Genomic DNA, 22295 nt, shown 5'->3' with positions numbered 1-22295 from the left:
CCATGTTTCATGAATACTATTACAAGGCTCACAGAGCAAATGAGTGCTGCCCACTTCACACACACACACACACACACACACACACACACACACACTTCTAACCCAGGGATATAGGTCACCTCTTTTGTCGGGTCGTTGTTATCCTCTTTCCTGTTTCTTTATCTCGGGACTTTCATGCAACTGATTCATAACACTTTTTACTATACTATAATTTTTATTCATAATACCTTTTACTATAATTAAACACTCATGTCCTACACACACACACACAAACACACACACATATATATATACATACACATACATTATTGTTGTTTAATAAATAAAAGATCAATAATTTCATCATCTCTGCAAATGCCACAGCAAATGTCCTGATGTTTTAATAAGGCATATAGGAAAAATGTCAGCCTCATGGACAATAAAACAAACATTAAAACCAAGTCTTGGAGAAGGAGATAAAACAACATGATAGTGAAAAGAAAAATCTTTATTTATAGAGCACTTCAAAATTAAGATTACAAGTGCTTCACAGAACCATAAAAAGTCAGAAATACAGTTCACAAGAAATTAAAACTCAGATAAAAGTATAAGAAGGGATTTGAATTTGGATTTCAAGTCAGTTTGTCATTCAGCGCCAAATCATAACAGATTAACTCTTTTAATGTAGAGCAGATCGCGACCGAACTCCTTCTTATATTACTTATAGAGAACAAATGATTCAAAGAGAACAAGAAATGAAAAGTTTGAGTGGACACTGGACAGGAAGAGAGATATGAACAGAGTGGACAGAGAGGATGAAACCGAGTCAGACTGATGTGATGTAGTGAACGTGGACGTTTGTGCAGCGTGAACAGGTTCAACACCTGGATTGGTCAAAGAAGCAGGTGTGAACTGAAAGTCAAGGTATAAAGATGAAATGTTAAGTTTGCATTCGAAGGCGTCGACGGAGTCTCGAGCGCCTGACCTCAGTTTTTCATAAAATACTTCTAATGTACAAACACACAGTCGCTGTGATGTGTTCATGTTGAATGCAGATAAATATTAAATGAGTTAAATAAATTCATACAGACGGGAGCACACACACACACACACACACACACACACACACAGACACACAGACAGACAGACAGCTGGGACTTCAGTGTTTGAATGAAAAAAGAGAGGAGAGGCCCCACAGTGCTGCAGCTCCCCTCATTATGACACACACACACACACACACACACATTCCTCTCTCCATCCACCATAACAACCACACTAAAACACCTTTCCTCTGACACACACACACACACACACACACACACACCTTCTCTCAATCTTCTATCCTCTTACACACTCAGTCCCTTCCTGCTACCGCTTTCTTTCAAGCCCCCCACCACAAACACTCACACCCTCTCTCAATCTTCTACCCGATTACACCCGCACCGCTAAAACCCCTTTCTGCACACCTCCCCTACACACTCCTCATCTCCTGCCTTCCCTAAAACCCTCGTCGTTTCCTCTGACACACAAACACACACACACACACACAGCCTCTCTTTTTGTCAACCCCCCCTCCCTCCCCCCTCCTCCTCCTCCCAGTAATCTGGCTGGCCCGTGGCCTCCTCTCTCTCGCTCCACTGTTCTGTGTGATAGAATATCGATCGGTTTGCCTCGGCTCGGCGTGGAGCGGGAGGAGGGGGGCGGCTGTAGGGCTATGGGGAGTGTGTGTGTGTGTGTGTGTGTGTGTGTGTGTGTGTGTGTGTGTGTAAGAGAGGGGGGGGGGGGGGCAGTGGTCAGACATGCTCCAAGGTTGTTACCACAGCAACAGCAGGATGGGTCAGAGGGTTACCATGACGCCTAGGTCGCAGGGTCAGGGGGAGGGTCCTGGAGGGCTCTCGTTCTCTGCCTGTGTGTGTGTGTGTGTGTGTGTGTGTGTGTGTGTGTGTGGGTTAATAGGAAGGGAGGGGGCGGGTGGAGGAGAGAGAGGTGTCCAGTCCTGCTATATTGGGTGTGTTAATAATGAATGGTGTTGTATGTGGTCGCTGTCTCTATCTTTCTCCCTCCATCTGTCTCTCTCTCTCTCTCTCTCTCTCCTGTGTGTGTGTGTGTGTGTGTGTGTCGCAATAATATATGAAGCAGTCGACTTTCGGCTCCGTTCGAGTCCAGTTTATTCATTTTTTTATGAAAAAAAATAAACCTTGATTATAAAGAAAGACTTGTCGTCGAGTCGAGCTTCACGAAGCAGTGATGGATAAACAAATAAATCTAGAGCGAAACCATCTGAACGAATGAATGCACATTTTTTCAAAGAGACGTTACAGTCGGACGACGCCAGAAATAATCACAGGCCTTATCTAAAATCTAAAGAGTTTTTAGTGAAATGAAATGACTCAAGTGTTTTTTTGTGTGTTTTTTTGCGTCAGGCAGATTGTTCAAGTTCAAGTTGCAGAAAGAAAGACAGCATCTGTTCAGAGGATGACGACGGGACTTCTGATGACTAAGCCTTTAAATCTTTATTTCACTTTACACCTCCTGTCTTTTAGTGAAAACGAGTTCTCTGTTTAAACACTGCTCTTCCCAGTTTCCTGTTGGCAGCTTCAAACGTCGAGTGTATTTATTCTAAATGAAGCAAATGAACATTTAAAAAAAAAAAATTCTACGACTTTAGTAAATGAACACAGACGCTGGAGGACCACGGTTCCACGTGTCGTCGTTAACGTGTTGATTTGAAAGCCACAAAAAAGACAATCTTTTACTGGGCATTTAAAACATAAATCAGGGGTTAAAATGTCACAGGATTGTTTTGTACCGTTACAACAAACACAGTCTACGTGAACGTGTGCATCAGTCTGAACACATTCTCTGTGTGTGATTTTTTTTAACCTCCCGCTCCTGTTGCCATGGCAGAACATCCCTCTCTTGTGTCCGCAGACGCGCCGCCGTCACCTTCTCCTTGTTTTATTAATTAAACGTGTTGGACGACGGCAGAGATCGCCCGCGCCTCCGCTTCCCTCGGCGGCGCCGAGCCGACGCTCTTCGTCATCGTCGTCACCAGCACCGAGACGACGACGACCGCAGCTGCACAGAGAAGAAAAGACCCAGGTGAAATCCAAAGCACTCGAACGCAAAGGCTTATTTACTTTTGACGTAAAGTGTCACAAGTTTTCACATTTGTTAGGATGATGGAGTGGACGGCGACATCTCTGAGGGCCACAGTCTGGTGTTTAATGTGAGGTGGGGACTCGTGTATTTGAAGCTCGACGACAAGCCTCTGACATTCTAACGGGAAAAAAAACCACACTGCTCAAATGTAAAATTCATTGGCGAACCGTTGGACTGCATCAGATCACGCAGGTGCTCGCGACACTGTGTCCGGCCCGTCGTTCATTTTCCAGTCGTCGACCCGACTGAGCTCATTTCTGTCCGCTGTAACAGACGGAGCTTTGGTGTTTAGAGGAGTGAGGAAAAACGCCGCCAGTTCGTGGCTCAGAATATAAATTCCCATCCGAGCTCGACTTATCTGGTCAAAAGCACCTTAGTGCCAAGATTTCTTTCTCTCTTTTTTTTCAGATTTTAAGCCAGTGGGGCCAAATAGGATCTTAAAGTCACAAGGCGTCCGTGCAAAGCCAATCTCCCAGTGCCGCCGCCGCTGCAGACCCCCGGCCCCTTCCCCTCCCAATATCCTGCATTACGGCTGCAGGGTTATCAGACGGGCCCCCGTGCAGCTTGGACGACTGCGTGTGTGTGACTGATTTCAAGATCCATGTCAGTGCTACTGTTTCCTCGTTCGCTCTCTGTGTGTGTGTGTGTGTTTAAGACAACTTTGCAGCGTGAAATAAATACAAATCCAGGTATAAGACACATAACAAATAGGCCGAGGCTCACCACAGACTTGCAGCAGCACAGTTCCCCTCAATTGCTTGAATCTTTGTTCAGTCATGTTGCAGAATATGATGCTGTCGGGAAAAGAAGGGAGAAACGGATTGGCTGCATTAATTCATATCCACAAAGTCGAGTGTGTGTGTGTGTGTGTGTATATATATATAGATAACACTTTATATTATCTGTGGTTTTTTCTGCCTTAATTAGATATGATCGATTCATGGTGTAAAAACATTGACAATGATCAATAGCAATTTCTAAATCTCAACAATTTTGATAATCCAGAAATAAAGTCATTTTCAGGCAAAAATTAAGAAAAAAAACATCAGAATTTTCCACTTTTTTTGCATTTTATGGAGCAAACAATTGATCGATCAAACAATAACATGAATGTCAAAATATTGAAAGCATCTTGTAAAAAACGAATTGATGAATTTATGCTCTTTAACGCGGAGCAGGCTTGAAAAAAAACAGCTGAAGCATAATTTCAATTGATTATTATTTTCATAATCGATTCGTCTGTGGATTATTTTCTCGATTAATCGATTAGTTGTTCGGTCCATAAAATGGTGAGAAATGTCGATGGTGTTTCCTGAAAACCCCCTAGATGATGTTTCGTTTTGTCCTCACGCCTAATATATTCAGTTTACTGTCATAGAGGAATAATTTAAATGACTGCCTACTTTTTCACACCCAAGCCGAGGGTGATGAGGAAGAAGAGCTTCAGGAAGTTGTTGAACTTGGCTTCTGGGCCGCTGCGGGACAGAGTCTCGCTGCAGTGGAACCATCTGTCCACGCGGAGGCGCTCGAAGCTCTGCGGCCACAGCGAGGACCTGCACGGAGACGACGACGAGGAAGAGGAGGAGGAGGAGGAGGAGGAGGATGATGCACCGGCTGCAGGGGAATCTAACCTTCAACACAGGCAAATCAAAACACTTCACCTTCACTGTAATGGTCTTGTTCCCCAGAAATAATATGGTGTATGAATTAATATTATTATTATGAATAAGTTATGATGGCATATATATATATTATGAACAGGTAAGTTCACCAGGCAGCTGCGAAACATCCGGAAGCCCTAAAACAAGAAGAGAAAAACTCACATGAACTTTACAGATGTTTTGGTTCCGTATTGCGTTCACGTACCTGACGATGTGTGTGGCGGCCCCGTCGTGCGCACAGATCTCCACCTGCTCCTTGTTCTCCTGCATGGTGCAGATGTTTCGACGACTTCTCTCTTTCTTCTGATCGAGGTTAAAAAAGAAAGTTAAAAAACTGTTCTGCTCTGGATTTCCGGGATTATCGTTTCCTCGTTGACTGGTTGTGTGTGTGTGTGTGTGTGACGGGAAGTTTCCTCCCACAGTGGGAGGAGATTCATAGATTCAGATTTTCATATAATAGGACAAAAGAAAAGAGTCGATTCTTTTTTCAATTGGATTCTGTTTTCTGAAATATGGATTTATGTCTGATGTCAGCCTACAGTCTGCTAACTGCTCTCTCTGACTCGTGAGAGAACTGTGCTTTTTAAAATATTAATAGGACTATGTAATATGGCAGATATTTTTATATATGGAAAATTACATGTAAGAATAATGAGATATGTGTTAAATAAAGTAAGAGCTGTTTTTAGGGACGAGCTCAAACTCCTGAAAGATTTTAACCAGCCAGCAAAAATGCTGTAATTTCTTAATTTAAAAATATATATATATTAATCACATATCCCCAAGTAAAATTCTGGATCATTCAGATTTATTTTCAACAACAAATCTAATTCTATTTATTTATTCATTATTGTCATAAAACACCATCATGTGCTCCACTCTTATAAAACTCTTGAAATGTATAAAACCGTGTTACCTGTTTTTTTTGCATTTCACTGCAGCTGATTCATAAAAGTGGATCAGAGACAATAACATGACATAATTCCACCATTTCAAAATGAAAAATGAAAATTTAATTTTGTCCATGTTTGTCACGGTTAATGATATCTTGATGTTATTTGGTGAATATGATCAAAGACGACCTTTATACTTCAGACGTGTGTCGACCGAGTAAATGATCAGTCAAATATGACGTTGTTTTTGTTTTGTTTTAGCAGACGCCGTTCCATCGTGTCACAGGAAGGAAATTAACAAAGTTCACCTTGGTGATCTTTGCTTCGTGTTCGCTGACTCACTGTCACGACCAACAACTCCTCCGATCTAAACAACCGTGCTGCATGTTCATCCCCGTCCTGAGATACGACCCACTGGAGGAGAGTACGCTCCATCTTTTGTCACCGTGGTAACAACAAACGCGGTCACAGTTGTCAATGGTCACGGTTGGCTCAAAGTCTGTCTGGTTATAGGTTTAGGGACAGATTGCGGTTTGGATTGAAGTTAGTGATACTTAATTGATCCCGAGGGAAATCTTGGAATATACAAATCAATATAAATCAACTTTTAATGATCTCATCTCATCCATAGGAAGAGTGTCAAAGAACTACGGTGAAATCTGAAACTAAACCTCCGCAATGAACTGGAAGAGTCTGATCCTCATTTGACTTGTTTCCGACTCGGGGCCTTTGTCAAGGTGTTTTAATGTGCGAGGTGAGTTTATTTACAGTTCAGCAACAAGGCAATTCACGGAACGGCATTAATAGATGTACAGTAAAACAAATGTGTATGTAAAAAAAAAAAAAGGTTAAATAAAAGTTTCACTTCTGAGTGTCGTTGCATGTGAAACGTGTTGAAGACGACAAAGTAAAAAGATTCACTCCTGCTCACTTTCCTCTTCACACTTCAGTCCGGTTCGTTTTTCTTGTTGTTGTTTTTTCCTGCTGAGCTCTGCTTGCTTCCTCTAATGATCGTTACTGTGTCTGTATTTCTTTTTTTTTCTCGTTTCTACCTCAATATAACTTTTATTAGACAGGAGAGGAATCACTTTCCCAGATGCTGACGCTCTGAGCCAGAAGCTGAACCTCATCACCTGCTGCTGCTGCTGCTGCTGCTGCTGCTGTACGCACACACACACACACACACATAAACACACACATACACACACACACACAGATACACACACACACTCCACCCTCACCCCCTTTTTTGGTTGCAGTCTCAACTCCGTCGCCATGGAAACAGCTAAGATGCTGAGTGCAGTAGAGGTACAGGGTGTGTGTGTGTGTGTGTGAGAGGGAGAGAGAGGGAGGCTGTGAACAAACACACAGTTTCACACTATTTTTCTTCGTTACTGGGATTTCCTGAATAGTTCCTGCCTTCAAACAAAAAGCTTTTTCTTCCTTTTCTCCGCCTCATCTTTCTCGTGCCCCCCCCCCTCCTCCTCCTCGCTTCCGACACGGGGACCTCGACCCTTTCAGATGTCGGCCTCGCCAGAAACCCTCCTCGCGTCGCGTCACAATGAGGCCCCGACAGGTTTTTTTTGTTGTTTTCTTACCGTGCTGACCCCCAGAGGGAATCAAGGCCCCTAAACACCTGGCTGTGCTTGTGCCACGCTCCCTCTCCATTGAGGAAGCCCCCATCTCTCTCTCTCTCTCTCTCTCTCTCTCACCTTCTTGCCCCTCTATGTCTCCCGGCCTCTCTCTTTCTTTCCCCCCTTTTCTTCCTGTCTCTAAAAAGCCAGATGGGCCAGAGCTCCTTTTCTTCTTGGGGCCCGCTGCACGTGCCGAGGACACGGGGCCTCACAGCGTTTAATTCACAAGCTTCAGACGCCTCCTTCTTTTAACCCCCCGTGACCAACACCATCAAACCCCCCCCCCCCCCTCTATTCTACTCTACTCTACTCTATTATCTGCTCTTCACTCACTCTCTCTCCTGTTCCGTCCTGTTCTTCTCTGCTCTGATTTCTTCTGTTCTCGTCAAGTTTCATTTATTCTCGTCTATTTATATATATATATATATTTTTAAACCTGATCTTCCTCTTCCTGTTCTTGTTCTTGTTCTTGTTCTTTTTCTTCATTCTTCTTCTGTTCCTACACAGACATTTGCATCGTATTCCCAGGGCAATGAACCGCACATGAGTTTTTATTTCATAAACTCAATATTCTATGAAATAAAATGGTCTTTCTTTTTATTCACTGAACTCATTTTTCTAATTCTATTTAAGCTCCTGAGCAGCAGCACGGGGACTTTGTGGTGAGATTTTATTTTACCTCAGTTATTCATAAACTGCAGTTTCCAAGGTCACGGATGAGCTTTCACTTTAATGTAATTTCACTTTTATTCATTTATCTACCAGGGACGACGCGTGTGACACAGAAAGCAGAAATCCAACGCGGCATGACGGGTGAGGACCATTGAGATTCATTTTCCTCCCTCGTCTTCTGCCACTTTCCTCTTTCAAACTTTACCTCCACACTGAACCTCACTCTGTGACAAAGTTACATTAGGAGTCAGGCAGTGGTCAGATGAGCATGTCTCATTATTTTGCAGGAGGAGGGAGGGAGGGAGGGAGGGAGGGAGGCCGGAGTGGGAGCTGCTGCTGCCTGCAGGCTTGTTTGACCTCCTCCCTTCCTCCTCCTCCTCCTCCGCTTCCTCTTCCTCTTCCTCCTCCTCCTCCTCCTCTTCCTCCTCCTCCTCCTCTTCCTCCTCTTCCTCCTCCTTTTCCTCCTCCTCCTCCTCCTCTTCCTCCTCCTCCTCTTCCTCCTCCTCCTCTTCCTCCTCCTCCTCCTCCTCCTCTTCCTCCTCCTCCTCCGCTTCCTCTTCCTCTTCCTCCTCCTCCTCCTCCTCCTCCTCCTCCTCTTCCTCCTCCTCCTCCTCCTCTTCCTCCTCTTCCTCCTCCTCCTCTTCCTCTTCCTCCTCTTCCTCCTCCTCCTCCGCTTCCTCTTCCTCCTCCTCCTACTCCTCTTCCTCCTCCTCCTCCTCCTCTTCCTCCTCCTCTTCCTCCTCTTCCTCCTCCTCCTCTTCCAGAGCTACTGAACCTGACACAGAGATGCTGCCGCTTGACATTTCACACACTGGCCGGACTCCGAGTGACTGATGTGCCCAGCGGGCCTTTTAATTGGCTGAGCTGGTGTGTAACAGGATTCAATCAGGCCAGTTGGGTTAAACGCTGGAGACGAGAGATGCGCACGGGTCGAGATTTTGGCAAGAATGGTTTTTCAATTTAATTCGATATTTTACGTTTCATTTACTCTGACCTCATATTTAAAATGCAGCATGTGCGACAGCATCGCTTCCTCCTCGTCCTCTCTTGTGTCTCTTACGCAGGACGCACCGTGTCCCCTCCTTCCGGTGCGTCCTGCCCTGGAGCGGGAACGCGCGGGGGTTGTTATTCATCGCCGACTCTCCTCACTGTTATTGAACGTGGCCCCCGTCTTCATTCGGGATCAACGTGGAAGTGATGAGGTTGCCGATCGCGGGATCGATGAGCACACTGAGTTGATTGTGAGGAATCAATTAAAGGGAGAGAGAAGAAGAGGATGGGGGGGGGGGGGGGGGGGGGGGGGACGTCCCGTGTCTTCACCTTGTTCCGTTCCTCCTGCGTGAAAATGAAAGTTGAAAATGATTCATCTTCTTCTCTATCTCTTTAAAACACACACACACACACACACATTGACAGCAGCTGACATCCAACAAAGGCATGCTCTCATCACAGATCCATCCGTGACATACGTTTGGTTTTCTGCAGGTAAATTAATGGAAATCCTACTTGTGTCACACACACACACACACACACACACACACACACACACACACGGCCCGTTGAGCCGTTGATGCTCTAATAACAGATATGACTCCCGATGATCGATACGTCGTCGGACACGTTCGCGCGCAGCAGCAGTCTTTTGATTCAAACCCCTCAATTGAACCTTTAAATCCACCTCATGTTTTTTTTTATTACTTCATATTATTGCCATAATGTGGTCTTTGATTTTTTTTAATGTAAATATTTGTTTTAATGGAAATAAAATCATGCCCAGAATTCTCCCCTTAACCTTGAAATCAAAGTGAACCACTGCACGGTGTCTTTACTGCAGCAGCAAGGTTTTATTCACCCTGTCACCGCTTTATTTATTTATATTTTTATTGATATGTTCATTTATTCATATTTATCAGTGCACAAAGCCCAGGTCTGCTGTATTAATGTCTTCTGAGGAATTAAAGAAAACGTATGATTCTACTTCTCCCACCTAAACCAGTGTTTTTTCTGGTTTTAAATTTTTTTATAAAAATGTTAATTAAGCTAAAATATTATGTTTCGTTGTGCTCATTAATATGTGAGCTGCCGTTGTCAAATTTAAAGAAATCGCAAAAAGCTTCGGATTTTTTTCTGCCGGTTCAAATATTTGCTTATATGCAAATCAGTCACAGTGTAAAATCATGTTTTTTTCAATCACCAATCAAAGTGAATGTGAAATATCAATATTTAATACAGTTATTTTCACTCTGCACGTGCTCGCGTTCATTTTATAGTGACGTTTTGATTTATGCATCTGATGTAAATTCGCGCTGGAAGAACCAGAAGAAGTTTTAATCGTTTGTCACTGAAAATATCTCAAAATCCGAAAAGCAAATGATTTTATTAAAAGCAGAAAAGTGAACGCGAACGAAATTTAAATGAATGAATAAATTATCTGCACGAAATCAAAAGTTTCTCGGGTATTAAAGAGAAACAGGGGAAGATGATTCACTGGCGTTTTATTGTATTTAGTAAATGTAATTTCTTTATTTGCATGAATGATAATTTATCTAAATATTAAGTCTTTTCTCCACAGTGTAGAATCAATGTTGTTCGGTGAATAAGGTCCAATCAGCTTAGAGGAATTATTTCTGCTTCAATTGTGTCTGAAAATTACACAAAGACTCTCAAATGTCCACATTCGTCATCGATCGATTTGCCGTCGAGTCGCAACGGTCTGACTTTTTAATTTGAATTGATGAATAATAACCTGCAATATCATATCTGGAGGGGGACACGTGACACCTTCGATCTGCAGAAAAATAAAATAAAACGTCTTGTCAATGTTTAAATGTAAATCGTGATCAGGATTATGATCTAAACTTCACCTAAATGATATTAATATTGATATTAGAGAGTTGAGGACTATACATTCAGATTTACATGTAGAAAAAAAAGACAAATCTGTTATTATGTTTCATCTTTAATAAAGAAAAAAAATCACTGAACTTGAATGATAAATTCCTCACGTGGATGATTCATTGTAAAACATATTCACCTGGAAACAGTTAAATTCATAAATAAATGAAAACAGAATAACAAAGCATCGTTATTATCGTGATTATTTGGTGACGCGGCCGTTTGCTTTTTATTACAGACTCTATTGCCTTTTTTTTTTCATCAATTTGCAGGGGGGCTTCTGTCAGCGTGGCCCCCCTGACCCCCCTGGGGTCAAAGGTCAGCCGACCACTCTTTCCATTAAGGCGACTTGTGGGCCCCGCGGCGAAACAACGGGCGGAGCCTCGGCTCGCGTTTTAATTACGGCTAAGTAGCTTGTAGTCGCCAGTGATAACTCATGTTTTCGTCTTGTAAAGAAACACACGGTTATTAAACTCAGAAGCGGCACAGTCCCAGAACGTAGGCGTCCCGGAACTGCAGGGTCGACGACGACCCCATAATATTTGGATTACCCGTAAATGCTATCTCTCGCTACAGCGAAGCTACAGTTTAGCGCCAACGTAGCCTCATTAGCTTCTGTTTTCATCGACGTGTCCGAACGACCAAACCCCATCCAGTACATTGTTAGCTTTATTAATACTTATTTCAATCACACGTTAAATTTTATAGTTTTGTAAAAAGTGTAACTGTAAAGTTAACTGCTCATTCTTTGCTATGCAGGAGTCTAAACTGGAAAAGTTTAAATGTTTTATCTGAATGTAAAGAAGTAGGACATTTCTTATTAAACAAACCCAGTGGAGGAAATTTGAAATATGTATCTTAGCTCGAATTATAAATGTTATCATCTGCTTATCTACTGTAACTGTTCCGGTTTGACACATTTAGGATAAATATGCACATGAGGCCTTACATGGCTCGTGAGTTGTTGTCATCCAAAGTTAACCTTTCTCTCCTGGAACGTGAATATGATCAGTAAGACATGTGTAGATCATAACAATCCATCAATTATGAAAGAGTGAGTTGAGTGATCAGGAAATTGCTGCCACTGTAAAAGTTGTTGGTTGTGTGAAGCCCGAGCTCAAACTATAAGCAGTTAAAAATAAATATAATTCCTCCTTTGCTCCGTGGAAAATAAAGATCAGGAAGAAAGAAATATATAGATATATATATACATCTTCTGACATTATAACTATATTTTTTATTTCTGCTTAACATTGACTGGAAGAAAACAGCAGATAAATACTGACCTTTTAATCCAACACCTTTTTCTTTCCTGACACAAAATGGCTTCCAGCTACCGTCTGATTTATGAACCTCGCAATGATTAACCACGATCATGATTGCCGTCGCTTATCGACTGCCGTCACTGCGCGTATTGACGTCTGTGTAAACCGGCCGATAGTCGACATTTGACCAGTGCGCTCCTCAATAAATAGTGGAAATGAAACTTGGGAGGTCAGGGAAACAGTAACTCCCCCCCGGATTGATTTCCAATAATCTGCTCATTGCCCGTCTGATCCGGGGGCTACGGGGGAATTGTCGGCTCGTGTCCCGGTGGCTGTTGCCGTGGTGACTGGTGCGGAGATAATAGCAGTTAATGAGATATTAACCCCCACCGAATAAGGACGAAGACAGGAAGCGATGAGCTTTCTTGCGCCAAAGACTAAAGACGGGAATGTCAGTGGATGACCTCGGCCTGATCAATATTGTTGACACACACACACACACCATAGAACACACATTTATAGACATTGTAGCAAACAACATAACAAAATATATAATTACACACGTGTCTAAACACTACTCACTACACACACACACACACACACACACACACACATAAAACAGACCAAGCGATGGCTCATTGTCCAGCTGGTTAGAATGTTAGCGGGCGAACGCGCCCTGCCGGTCAAAGGTCAACTTCATCCCAGACGCCTGACCTCATCCACCAAAGGTTGACCTCTCCGGGCCTGGAGTGTGTGTGTGTGTGTGTGTGTGTGTGTGTGTGTGTGTGTTGGTGTCTCTGTGTGTTTGTGTGTCTGTGTGTGTGTGTCAGGGGGCAGACGGAGGGTGATGAGGGGAACGGCACATATTTAATTTTGTATCAGTTGTCCAATATGAGATTTAATTAGCGTGTCGCACATGATGCTGATCATTTTAATTGAACAACAACCTTGATACCAAATATGGTTTTATATATTTTTTTTAAAGTTGCTTCCTTTTATTCCCCTCCGAAGCAACAAAGCAAAAGAAATGAAAAAGAAGAAAAGAGAAAAAATTACAAAGACAAGCTGAAGGAAACTGGAACATTGTCCGATTTATGGGACATTGCAGTTGCAGGTTTTACCTCCTCGTCACCGATCGGCCTCTCGGTCGCTCTCGGTGGTTTCACTTTGCCATCATTTCATTCCGTCTCGTACTTTTTCTTTACTCTCTCCTTCTGCTCCACTGTCCCACCATCCCCTCATCGCTCAGCCAAATTATAACTTGACCTTGACTCTTGACCCCCTGTAACTCCCCCAAAACACACACACACACACACACACAGGTTTACAGATTCTCACACACAAACACACACACACACACACACACGTCGTCGTATAGTAGGCTGCATGAAGTTGTTTGACTTGCACAGTATATTTATTTACTATAAAAGACAATTTAATGTGCATTGAAAGTCTTAAAAAAATTGTGAGTAATCTGCAAAAACTCCAGATAATAATTTTGTGTTTTATTTAGTGTTTCGATTATAATCTAACAGAATATGATATATACTCCTAAAGTACGTGTCGATGCTTCAATGTTAAATTGGCTAATTTATACTTGTTAGACCTCATCCTCTCCATGGGTGGCGCTATTGCTCACATAACCACTTATTTTAAGCAAATTGTGCTTATTGTATTGTGTGAGTGTCCGAATTCTATTGTTTAAAGTTTATGTTATTCATGAAAATGCCCTTCAATTCCCACATTGGAATGAAAAAAATGTAATTTTCCTTGGTACCGCTTTCTGCTAACATTCCCACAATGCAGTCCTTCACCCGTCAGTTGCCCGACAACCTGACAAAGTCAAAATGTTTCTGCTTGTGAACAAAACACAGATGGGCACCGTGTCACTGCTCGTGTACGGAAACTAAAACTGACTCTCTTTTTTTTTACTATATATTGTGTTTGCAGCAAAATCCGTCAATGGAAGGACGGTGGCCCGAGGGCGGCCTCCGCCCGTGTCCCTCTCCGTGTCCTTTCACACCGATCTCGTCATCCCACGGCTTCAAAGACGAAGGTGAGTGGGTGGGAGGAGGAGGAGGAGGATGGAGGATGAAAGCGAGGTGGAAATACGCCTGGCCGAGCACTTGTGTTTCCATCCCTCCGCGTCACCCCTTCCTCCTCCTCCCCAAAAAAGCACTCTTTTCCTTCTTCCAGCTCCCGTTCACCCCCTAATCCCTCGCTGCTCCACTGCATATGTTTCCTAATCCGGAGTGTGTGTGCGTCAGTGTGTGTGCGTGTGCGGGAGGCCCATGAACTTGCCCCTCCCCTCCCCTCCCCTCCTCTCCCTCCTCACCCCTCCCTCGCCCTTTCTCTTGGCGACTCTAATTCTGTAACCTGCCTCCATCCCTCTTTCTTTTAGCCCTGGACTCAGCTCTTATCATCAGACAGCAGCCGCCATCTCCTCTTCACCTTGTCTGATTTCTGGAATATTCCTGCCACTTCCCTTTTGTTCTTTTTGTTAATTTCTCTTTTCTTTTTTTTTCTTCTCTTACAGTCGTCTGTTTTGTTATTTTCTGGGAAATATTTGTCATTATATTATTGCACACACACATATATAAGAAACAACCGCATCTGTGGAAAGATAATTACCCACATCCATCGCTAAAAAGCTGGTTAGTAGATTATGAAGAGGAAATTAGATATGACAATTGTACTGTATGAGGGTTGTGACTCACTCAAAAAGTCTAAGTCTAAGTACAGTGTTTCCCTCCGCTCTTCGCTTCTCTTCTCAACACCTGATTATTTTCCAGTAGTTTCTTTGCTCCTCTTTCAACCCCCCCCCCCCCCCCCCCCCCCCCAGCTGTCTTATTTTCTCTCAGGTGATTTCGTGCTCTCTCTTCTCCCTCATTTTAGTCATCACAAACACACACACACACCCGCACACTCTCACACACACACACACACACACACACACACACACACAAGGCTTTTTGTCCGGCTCTTCCCTTTGCTTCAGCCCATTAATGAATAGTATTCCTGGAGCCCCTTTGTGGAGCCTTGTATAGGCACATGCCAAGTCAAGTTATTTCAGAGCGCTTTCAATGGAATTACCCCCCAAAATAATCTCCTTTTTGCTCCCCAGAAGAAAAAAGGAAGAAGAAGGGAGCAGGGGACATAAGAATAGAAGTGAATAATGTAAAATGAAGCAGCACCCTTGACACAGTATAAGCCTTGTCGAGCCACACTGGAGGAACATGAGAATATGAAAAGATCACAGCGTCCGCATGTTAAAGACGGAACCGGGATATGAATTGTGGATAAAAGCCGGGGGGGTGTAGTTCAGCGTAAATCCACCTAAACTCAGCTTACCCTGCTTTTTTTATACAGAGATTACTCACCTTTTTTTGAGCTGACAGAAATGTTTCAGGACTTGAACGCATCAAACAGTCAGGAAAGGTCCTTAAAGGGAAACCACACGCAGGGATTTTCATTATTAAATTAATCTTTGATAAAAAATTGACTATGCAGGAAACAAGGCCTCACAAGCACAAATTGATATATGGAGACATGCAAAAGCCCGTAGCGGTGGAATACATTGAAATTTCTGGTTCACCACATTTTATAGCCATTAGCGGCGTGGAGGGTCAAGGGGTCGAAAGCAGCGGCGCTCAAATAATATGTGTAGTAAAAGTGACTGATGGCGGTTTGAGCTGATCCTTAAATGAAGTGTGACTTCTGAACGGCGATCGGTGCGTGTTCTCTTCTGCGCGGCAACATTTAAAGGTGTGTTTTTTTATTCATGGATCGTGTTTGAGGAGCAGGACAGATGTTGATTTTCACCAGAACTATAAAAAAATTCAGAATTCTTTGCTGTCAGTTTTCAGCTTTTCTCCGTTTGTTAATACAGTTTTCTTCGTCGTTCTTCTTCTTTAAATCCATGTGACTTTATGACCTTTTTTTATTTCAGTAGCTACATTTTCAATCCAGTAAATAAGATGTTTAACATTTTTGGCGTATGTGCATTACAAATTCATGAATTGCAAGTCAATAATAATTACTTAAATGAGTGTTTGTGTTTTTCGTAATGATGATTTTGCTAGTTGTACACAGATAATAATAATAATTTATTCATATATATTATATGCCAACACTCATAACTTCTCCTATGAATACAAAAAATGCTAAGACTATTCATTATGAGCCTCCACTTATGGGTTACAACATTTCGCTTATTAACTATAGTAAAGTGAGTAATGAAACATTTATAAATTTATAAAAGTGTTAAGTAAATAAGAGACGTATATAGGAGATTAATATTTGTAGTTACTGAAGGATTTTTCCCTCTTCCAGTCGTTCGTATGTGTGTAAAGCACTTACTGTCCAGGAGTGTACATGTATCTACTGTAAATCAAATCCAAAACAGTGTGTTTGTTTGCATAAGCAAATGTGGATTCGAGCATGTGTGGAAGTATTTGTGGCGAGGCGTGCGAGCTACCGCCAGGCATTCGCATTACTGTACATGTTTACCATGTGCGTGCGTGTTCATCAATACATATATATATATATATATATATCTATATATATATATAGATATATCTATGTATATGTATCCATGTGTGCGTGTGTGTCAGTGCCAAGTGTCATATCGATAGGTTAATAGCTGTGGTGTCAGATTCAGTAACTCTCTGATTAGTTGACAGTTCACTAATCCACACACTCGTCTTGAGTTATTGGCCCGGCCCATTGATTTCCAGCCTGCCGGCCAAGCCGGGAGGAACTCGGGGGTCGTAAGCGAGCCTGCTGCTATTGATTGGCCCCAGATCAACCCCACCACCATCTCCCCATAATACTCTCACACACACACACACACACACACACACACACCCAGCCGCAGCCCTGTGTGCGTGTCCATACCTTTAGACAGTTTCCCTCCGTGTTGGTACGACCCTCCTCTTGCTACCTGTCCACCTCCACTCTTTTTCTCAGTGTGCCACTGGGCACATCTGTGTCATGCTGTCGTGTCGTTTCCATCACTCAATTTTTTTTTTACAGAGACATATATTAGTTGGCAGATTTTATGAGTTGCAGTAGAGGCCCTGGAACAGAAACCCCTTCTCTCGCCGCCTCTCCCCTTCTTCACCCCTCTCTGGCCCGCTGACTATCAAAACCCTTCAGCCCTTTGGGGACGTGAAAGGCGGATGTAGTGTTTCCATTCTTCGGAGAGACACACGCCCGCTGTGGGTGATTTGAATCGTCGGTTACAGTGGATTCCATAATATAACTTTTTGGCTCTGACTTGTCATTGTGATGATAGCAGTAGTGTAATGGCGACAGAAGAAACACTTATATTGCTCCCTATAGACCTTGTTATTCTCTTGGCCAACGGGAATATTTGCGGAAAAATCGTATCCATCCCCATGATGAACGATGGCAGAATGTGGAAGAGCCGAATTGACAAACACAACTCAACCTCGCATGAGAAAAAGAATCCAGTTGACGGAGGAACAAAAGAAGTGGGAGGAAGGAGAGTGATAGAAAAAGAGATAAAACAAGAGTGGACCTCAGACGGTCATTCGCTCCGTGGACGGAGCTCCCGGGGACTTGAGAGGCTTCGAAACGCGACATGCAGTTCTTTTAAATTTCTTCTAGATCAGTAAGTAACTCAACCAACCAACTGATTAATTCAACTGGACGTTTTAACTCGAGATTATTTGTTCAAATTGGGATTTTTACGGTTGTGTCCCGTTTGGACAGTAGCCCGGGCTGCTGGCGTTGAGTTAGCCATGATGCTAACGCTGCCGCTAGTTAACGCTGTGACACAGTGGTGTCGACAACTTCCTCAGGAGCCTCTTAGGTTGAGTACCTGCGACCTTACCGACGTCTTTACGCCAGTGACAAAACAGTAATACCACCCCGAACCACTAGGGGGCCACCAGCGTCTGTCTGTTGCCTCTTTAATGTCACGTATCGGAATTCAAAACCAAAGCTGCTGTATCACGTGAAGACAAAAACCCACACATTGTATTTAGGGGTATGATTTTTCAGACTTTAGGTGTATAGACGTTCCAGACTGACACTCGTTACACATCGGCGCCTTTAAATAGGAGTGACTCCCTCTGCAATTTGGAGCAGAAGTATGTAACGACTTACAGTTAGACTTCACCACCTGGATAGAGACTTTCCTGTTTGTCTGTTTTTTCAGCGTTACCCAGATGGAAAGATCCCAGAATTCGTGAGTGTGGGAATACTAACGATCCCTCGCTGTCCGCTCCAAGTTGTTGTTGCCAGAGGATTGTCGGCGCCCGCGGTGGCAGAGAGGAAGCAGACAAGCCGAGGACAGAGTCCTCTTGAATCGGCGGATCGGTATGTGGAGACGCCGGCAGAGTCCGAGGACTTGTCACAACTCGCAGCGGGAAGAGCGGCAGGTGTGTAGTGTGGTGACTGGTGAAGACTGCGTCTCCGCTTTGTCTCCTTCCCATACTGTCAGTACAGTAGCTGTTGGGTTTCTTGGTGGCAGTCAGATTCTGTTTCCTGGGTCTTATTGATGAGAGAAGGTTTTAGCCTCAGTGTCGGGAACGTCGGATGTAGTTCACACTACGCGACTTCCCGTGTTTCGATCGGGAGTCGTTGTGAGTTCATGAGGCAACGGGGGGGGTCACACACTACAAGATCTTTCCCCAGGAGAACGTCGTAGTCCTGCGCTCTGATTCCTTGTAGTCGTCGTAGATTCGTCTAGTTTCATTTAACCTGCTAGAAATCTAGTCGACCACCGGCCTCTTGAATTGCATGTTTGAGGAGTTCACACTCATAATTTGCCGACTAATTTTAGCTTATCGTCGTTGATCGGCTGAAATCCTCAGGTGAGCTCGTTTTAATTTACCACCTTCTTTTGTTTTAGCGACGGCCGTCGATTTATTACCAATTCCACATGTGAATCATATCTGTTCACTCGTCCCTCTGTGTGTGAAAATGTACTCCTCCTCCTTTATCCAACGAGTCCTTTCTGACCTGGTCGTGAAAGTGAAATGCGAGCCAATTACCTGGATTCAAACCTTCACCTGTCCAGGTGCGTTTCATCCGGCGGCGACCGGCGCTGTCCGATCGCCGCTCGACGTTGCCGACATCCCCCGTATTATTTCTTCCCTCTCCATTTCTCTCTCGTCCCTCCGCTCGCTCCTTCGCTGCTCGGCCGCTGTGTCAGCATCCGGGTGGGGGTCGGAGGCATTGAGGTGGGTGGTGGTGGTGGTGGTTGTAGGGGGGGCGGGGTTGTTAAACATTTTTCTTCCCTCTTAATTGTTTTGACTTGTGCCATTGGCATCCCGATTAGGCCCCATTGATTTCCCACTGCTAAGTGCATTGATTTCTACATTTCTCATTGATCCCGGCTTCTAAATCTGCCCACACACACACACACACACACACACACACTCTGTGTCTGTCTCTCTTTCGCTCTCCACCAACACCACGCAGGCCGAGCATGAACATGTGTGTGCGCGTGTGTGTTAGTGTGAGAGAAGGGGAAGTCGGTAGAGAGTAAGTTGCAGGAAGAAGATACGTGAGAGATTACTCAACGGTGTTTATGTACAGAAAGCAGACTCTAAGGTTCGTGTGTGTGTGTGTGTGTGTGTGTGTGTGTGTGTGTGTGTGTGTGTGTGTGTGTGTGTGTTCACCTTTCTGTGGTCGTGTGGACACATTTTAGTTGGAAACCGTTGTTGTGAGGACATTTTGATTCTGGCTGTTTGAGGGACTTGAGGTTAGTATTAGATTTAGGTTCTGGTTAAGGTGACACATTTAGTTGTTAAAGGGAGAGTCCATGCAATAGGTCAAAGAGTGACCCCACAACTAGAGAAAGACAAACCTGTGTGAGTCCAGGACAAAGACCTCGTTGTGGCCTTTCCACATGAACAGTGATTCTGAAATGTATTCAATTTGAGTTTTATCACTGAAGTGGTGCGACGTGCTATTGTAGCGCAGGAATACTCTGTGAAGGATTGTGTTGAAATCACCTTTTACTTATTATGTTTGAGGTTGTTTTGTTTGCAACTATCTTATTATCCTACGCACACACACACACACACACACACACACACACACACACACACACACACACACACACACACACACACACTTTCCTCTTGATCGTATTCCATGGTGTCCAGGAGAGCTGGGTCTGATCCTCTCAGTTTTTAAGGCTCACACCCCCCCAGTCTGTAACGCGAACACACACACACACACACACACACACACACACACACACACACACACACACTCTCTCTCTCTCTCTCCAGGCAGCCTGGGCTGGAAAGCTCAATCCATGTCATTGGCATTACCTCAAGCCTTGATGCTGCATTTGTGCTAAGCTAAGCTGTTTGGGAACGTGTGTGTGTGTGTGTGTGTGTGTGTGTGTGTGTGTGTGTGTGTGTGTGTGTGTACTTTTCGTGCTTTCATGCGTGTTACGGTGTGCTTGCATGAACATGAATATTGTGCATGTGTGTGTTGGTTTGCAATTTACGTGCCACGGTGTGTTTTAATGTGTGTGTGCTGCTAAGCATGGACATACATCTGTGTTTACGTAGCAGCACATGAATGAATGAGTGTGTGTGTCAAGTCAATATTGCACACACACACACACACACACACATCAGGTCTGTCCTGCGTTTTACATCTTAAATCCATTACAACCGATCCAGGATGAAACCGGATGCAGAACGTGTGTGAAAATGTGAACGCTGGAAAATTCACAGGAGGAGAAAAAAATATATATATTTCAAAGTCGTAATAAAATTATGCGTGAAATAAAAGAGCTTAACATGAATGGAAAAACAGAGAAAATCCAAGGCCTGTGGAGATAAGAACGAATAAGGAAGACATCCAGCGGTGGGGAAACATATTCACGCACCGATTTTCACGGCAACTGTGATTTCCATAGCGCTGGAGGCCGGGGCGAGATCGTGAGCCGCCAGTAAGAGCATCGATCCGCCTCGATGATCGTATCAAGGTGGCGTATCGACACCGTCGTGTTTCACTCTTCTCTGTTTGTCCTGCGCGGCCCTAAGAGGAATAATGGATACGTGGGAGAGGTATTGGCAGGGCCGAGACCGGCCTATTGACAACCTGTCAGCATTGATTACTTAGTCGGCCTGCGAGAGGAAAGGCAGATAGACGTGGACAGAGAGTGAGGGAGAGAGAGAGAGATGCTGCAAATAGATAAAATGACAGAGGCTAAGACTAATGTGTGTGAACAGAGAAGGGTGCGCGTGTTTATTAGCGTCCGTGATACATTCAGAATTCCTTGTGTGTAGTGTGTGCGTGTGTCAGAGTGTGTGTTTCTGAAAATCCACGAGGCACCAGAGTGATAATTCTCTCTGCGTCTCTGTGTGTGAATATTTAATGGGGTTTATTAAGCTCCTTGTTAAAGCGAGGGAATGATTCTTCCCCTTCGTTCGCTATCTCTTAGTGTGTGTGTGTGTTACAGGGGTAGCGGAGGGGTAGGCGGTGATATAATTGTAAGCTGGTATTGATTGGCCCCCTCTTGTTATTGATGAGGGGGAATTTAATTCAACCAACTCGTTTGTCAACATGACACTGCCATTTAACGATGAACTCTCTCACACACACACACACACACACACACACACACACACACACTGACAGACACACACAGCAGACAGATAAGTGTAATAATCCGATTCTGCAATAGACTTCTTGGAGTGAAAAGGGTGCGTTCAATACTTCAGATATGTTGTGTATTTTTTAGCAAAACTCAGATGCAGGATGAAATATGATTCTACAAAACTGATACACTTGAAAAATAATGTAATGGTTCGAAAGAAACACACTAATATGATAAGCAACATTTATCTTTCATCCTAGGCTTTAAAGGATGCGTCCATCTTTGTTGTGTGAATCATATCATCAGACAATAAGGTCGCTGTTCACACGAATATTGCCAGAAATATCAATCTTTAAAAAAAAAAAAATATCCTGCCGTATATACAGAACAGCAGTTTTAGTTTCAGCTCTTCCACGCTGCTGTCTGTTAGCGTGTGTGTGTGTGTGTGTGCGCGTGTGTGTGCGTGTGTGTGTGCGTGTGCGTGTGTGTGCGTCTGTGTGTGTGTGCGTGTGTGTGTGTAACTGATCAGAAGTCCACTG

General features: G+C 43.7%; 1 protein-coding gene and 1 long non-coding RNA gene across 5 annotated transcripts in view; one reads left to right on the top strand and one right to left on the bottom strand.

Annotated features, from left to right (window-relative positions):
* Positions 1-469: 469 nt before the first annotated feature.
* On the bottom strand, positions 470-20570 carry LOC124849772. The gene is made up of 3 exons (XR_007030314.1): positions 20521-20570; positions 8698-8701; positions 470-2072 (listed from the first exon to the last, which is right to left on the bottom strand). It is a non-coding gene; the product is annotated as an uncharacterized LOC124849772 (long non-coding RNA).
* LOC118291900 (POU domain, class 2, transcription factor 2) overlaps positions 5961-22295 on the top strand; it is an 80335-nt gene continuing 64000 nt past the window's right edge. Inside the window, exons 1-5 of one of the 4 annotated variants that reach the window (XM_035620407.2) lie at positions 5961-6119; positions 6327-6449; positions 7963-7991; positions 8095-8142; positions 14112-14217. In XM_035620407.2, coding sequence (XP_035476300.2) covers positions 14124-14217 — 94 coding nt within the window. In that variant the 5' untranslated portion in view covers positions 5961-6119; positions 6327-6449; positions 7963-7991; positions 8095-8142; positions 14112-14123. Of the gene's footprint in view, positions 6450-6767; positions 6858-7962; positions 7992-8094; positions 8143-14111; positions 14218-22295 lie in introns of all 4 variants that reach the window. The other 3 variants (XM_035620408.2, XM_035620405.2, XM_035620406.2) reach the window with 3 other exon arrangements.

The sequence above is a fragment of the Scophthalmus maximus genome, chromosome 22 (genome assembly GCF_022379125.1).
Source record: "Scophthalmus maximus strain ysfricsl-2021 chromosome 22, ASM2237912v1, whole genome shotgun sequence".
NCBI lineage: Eukaryota > Metazoa > Chordata > Actinopteri > Pleuronectiformes > Scophthalmidae > Scophthalmus > Scophthalmus maximus.
This window is presented reverse-complemented; position numbering and strand designations above follow the sequence as displayed.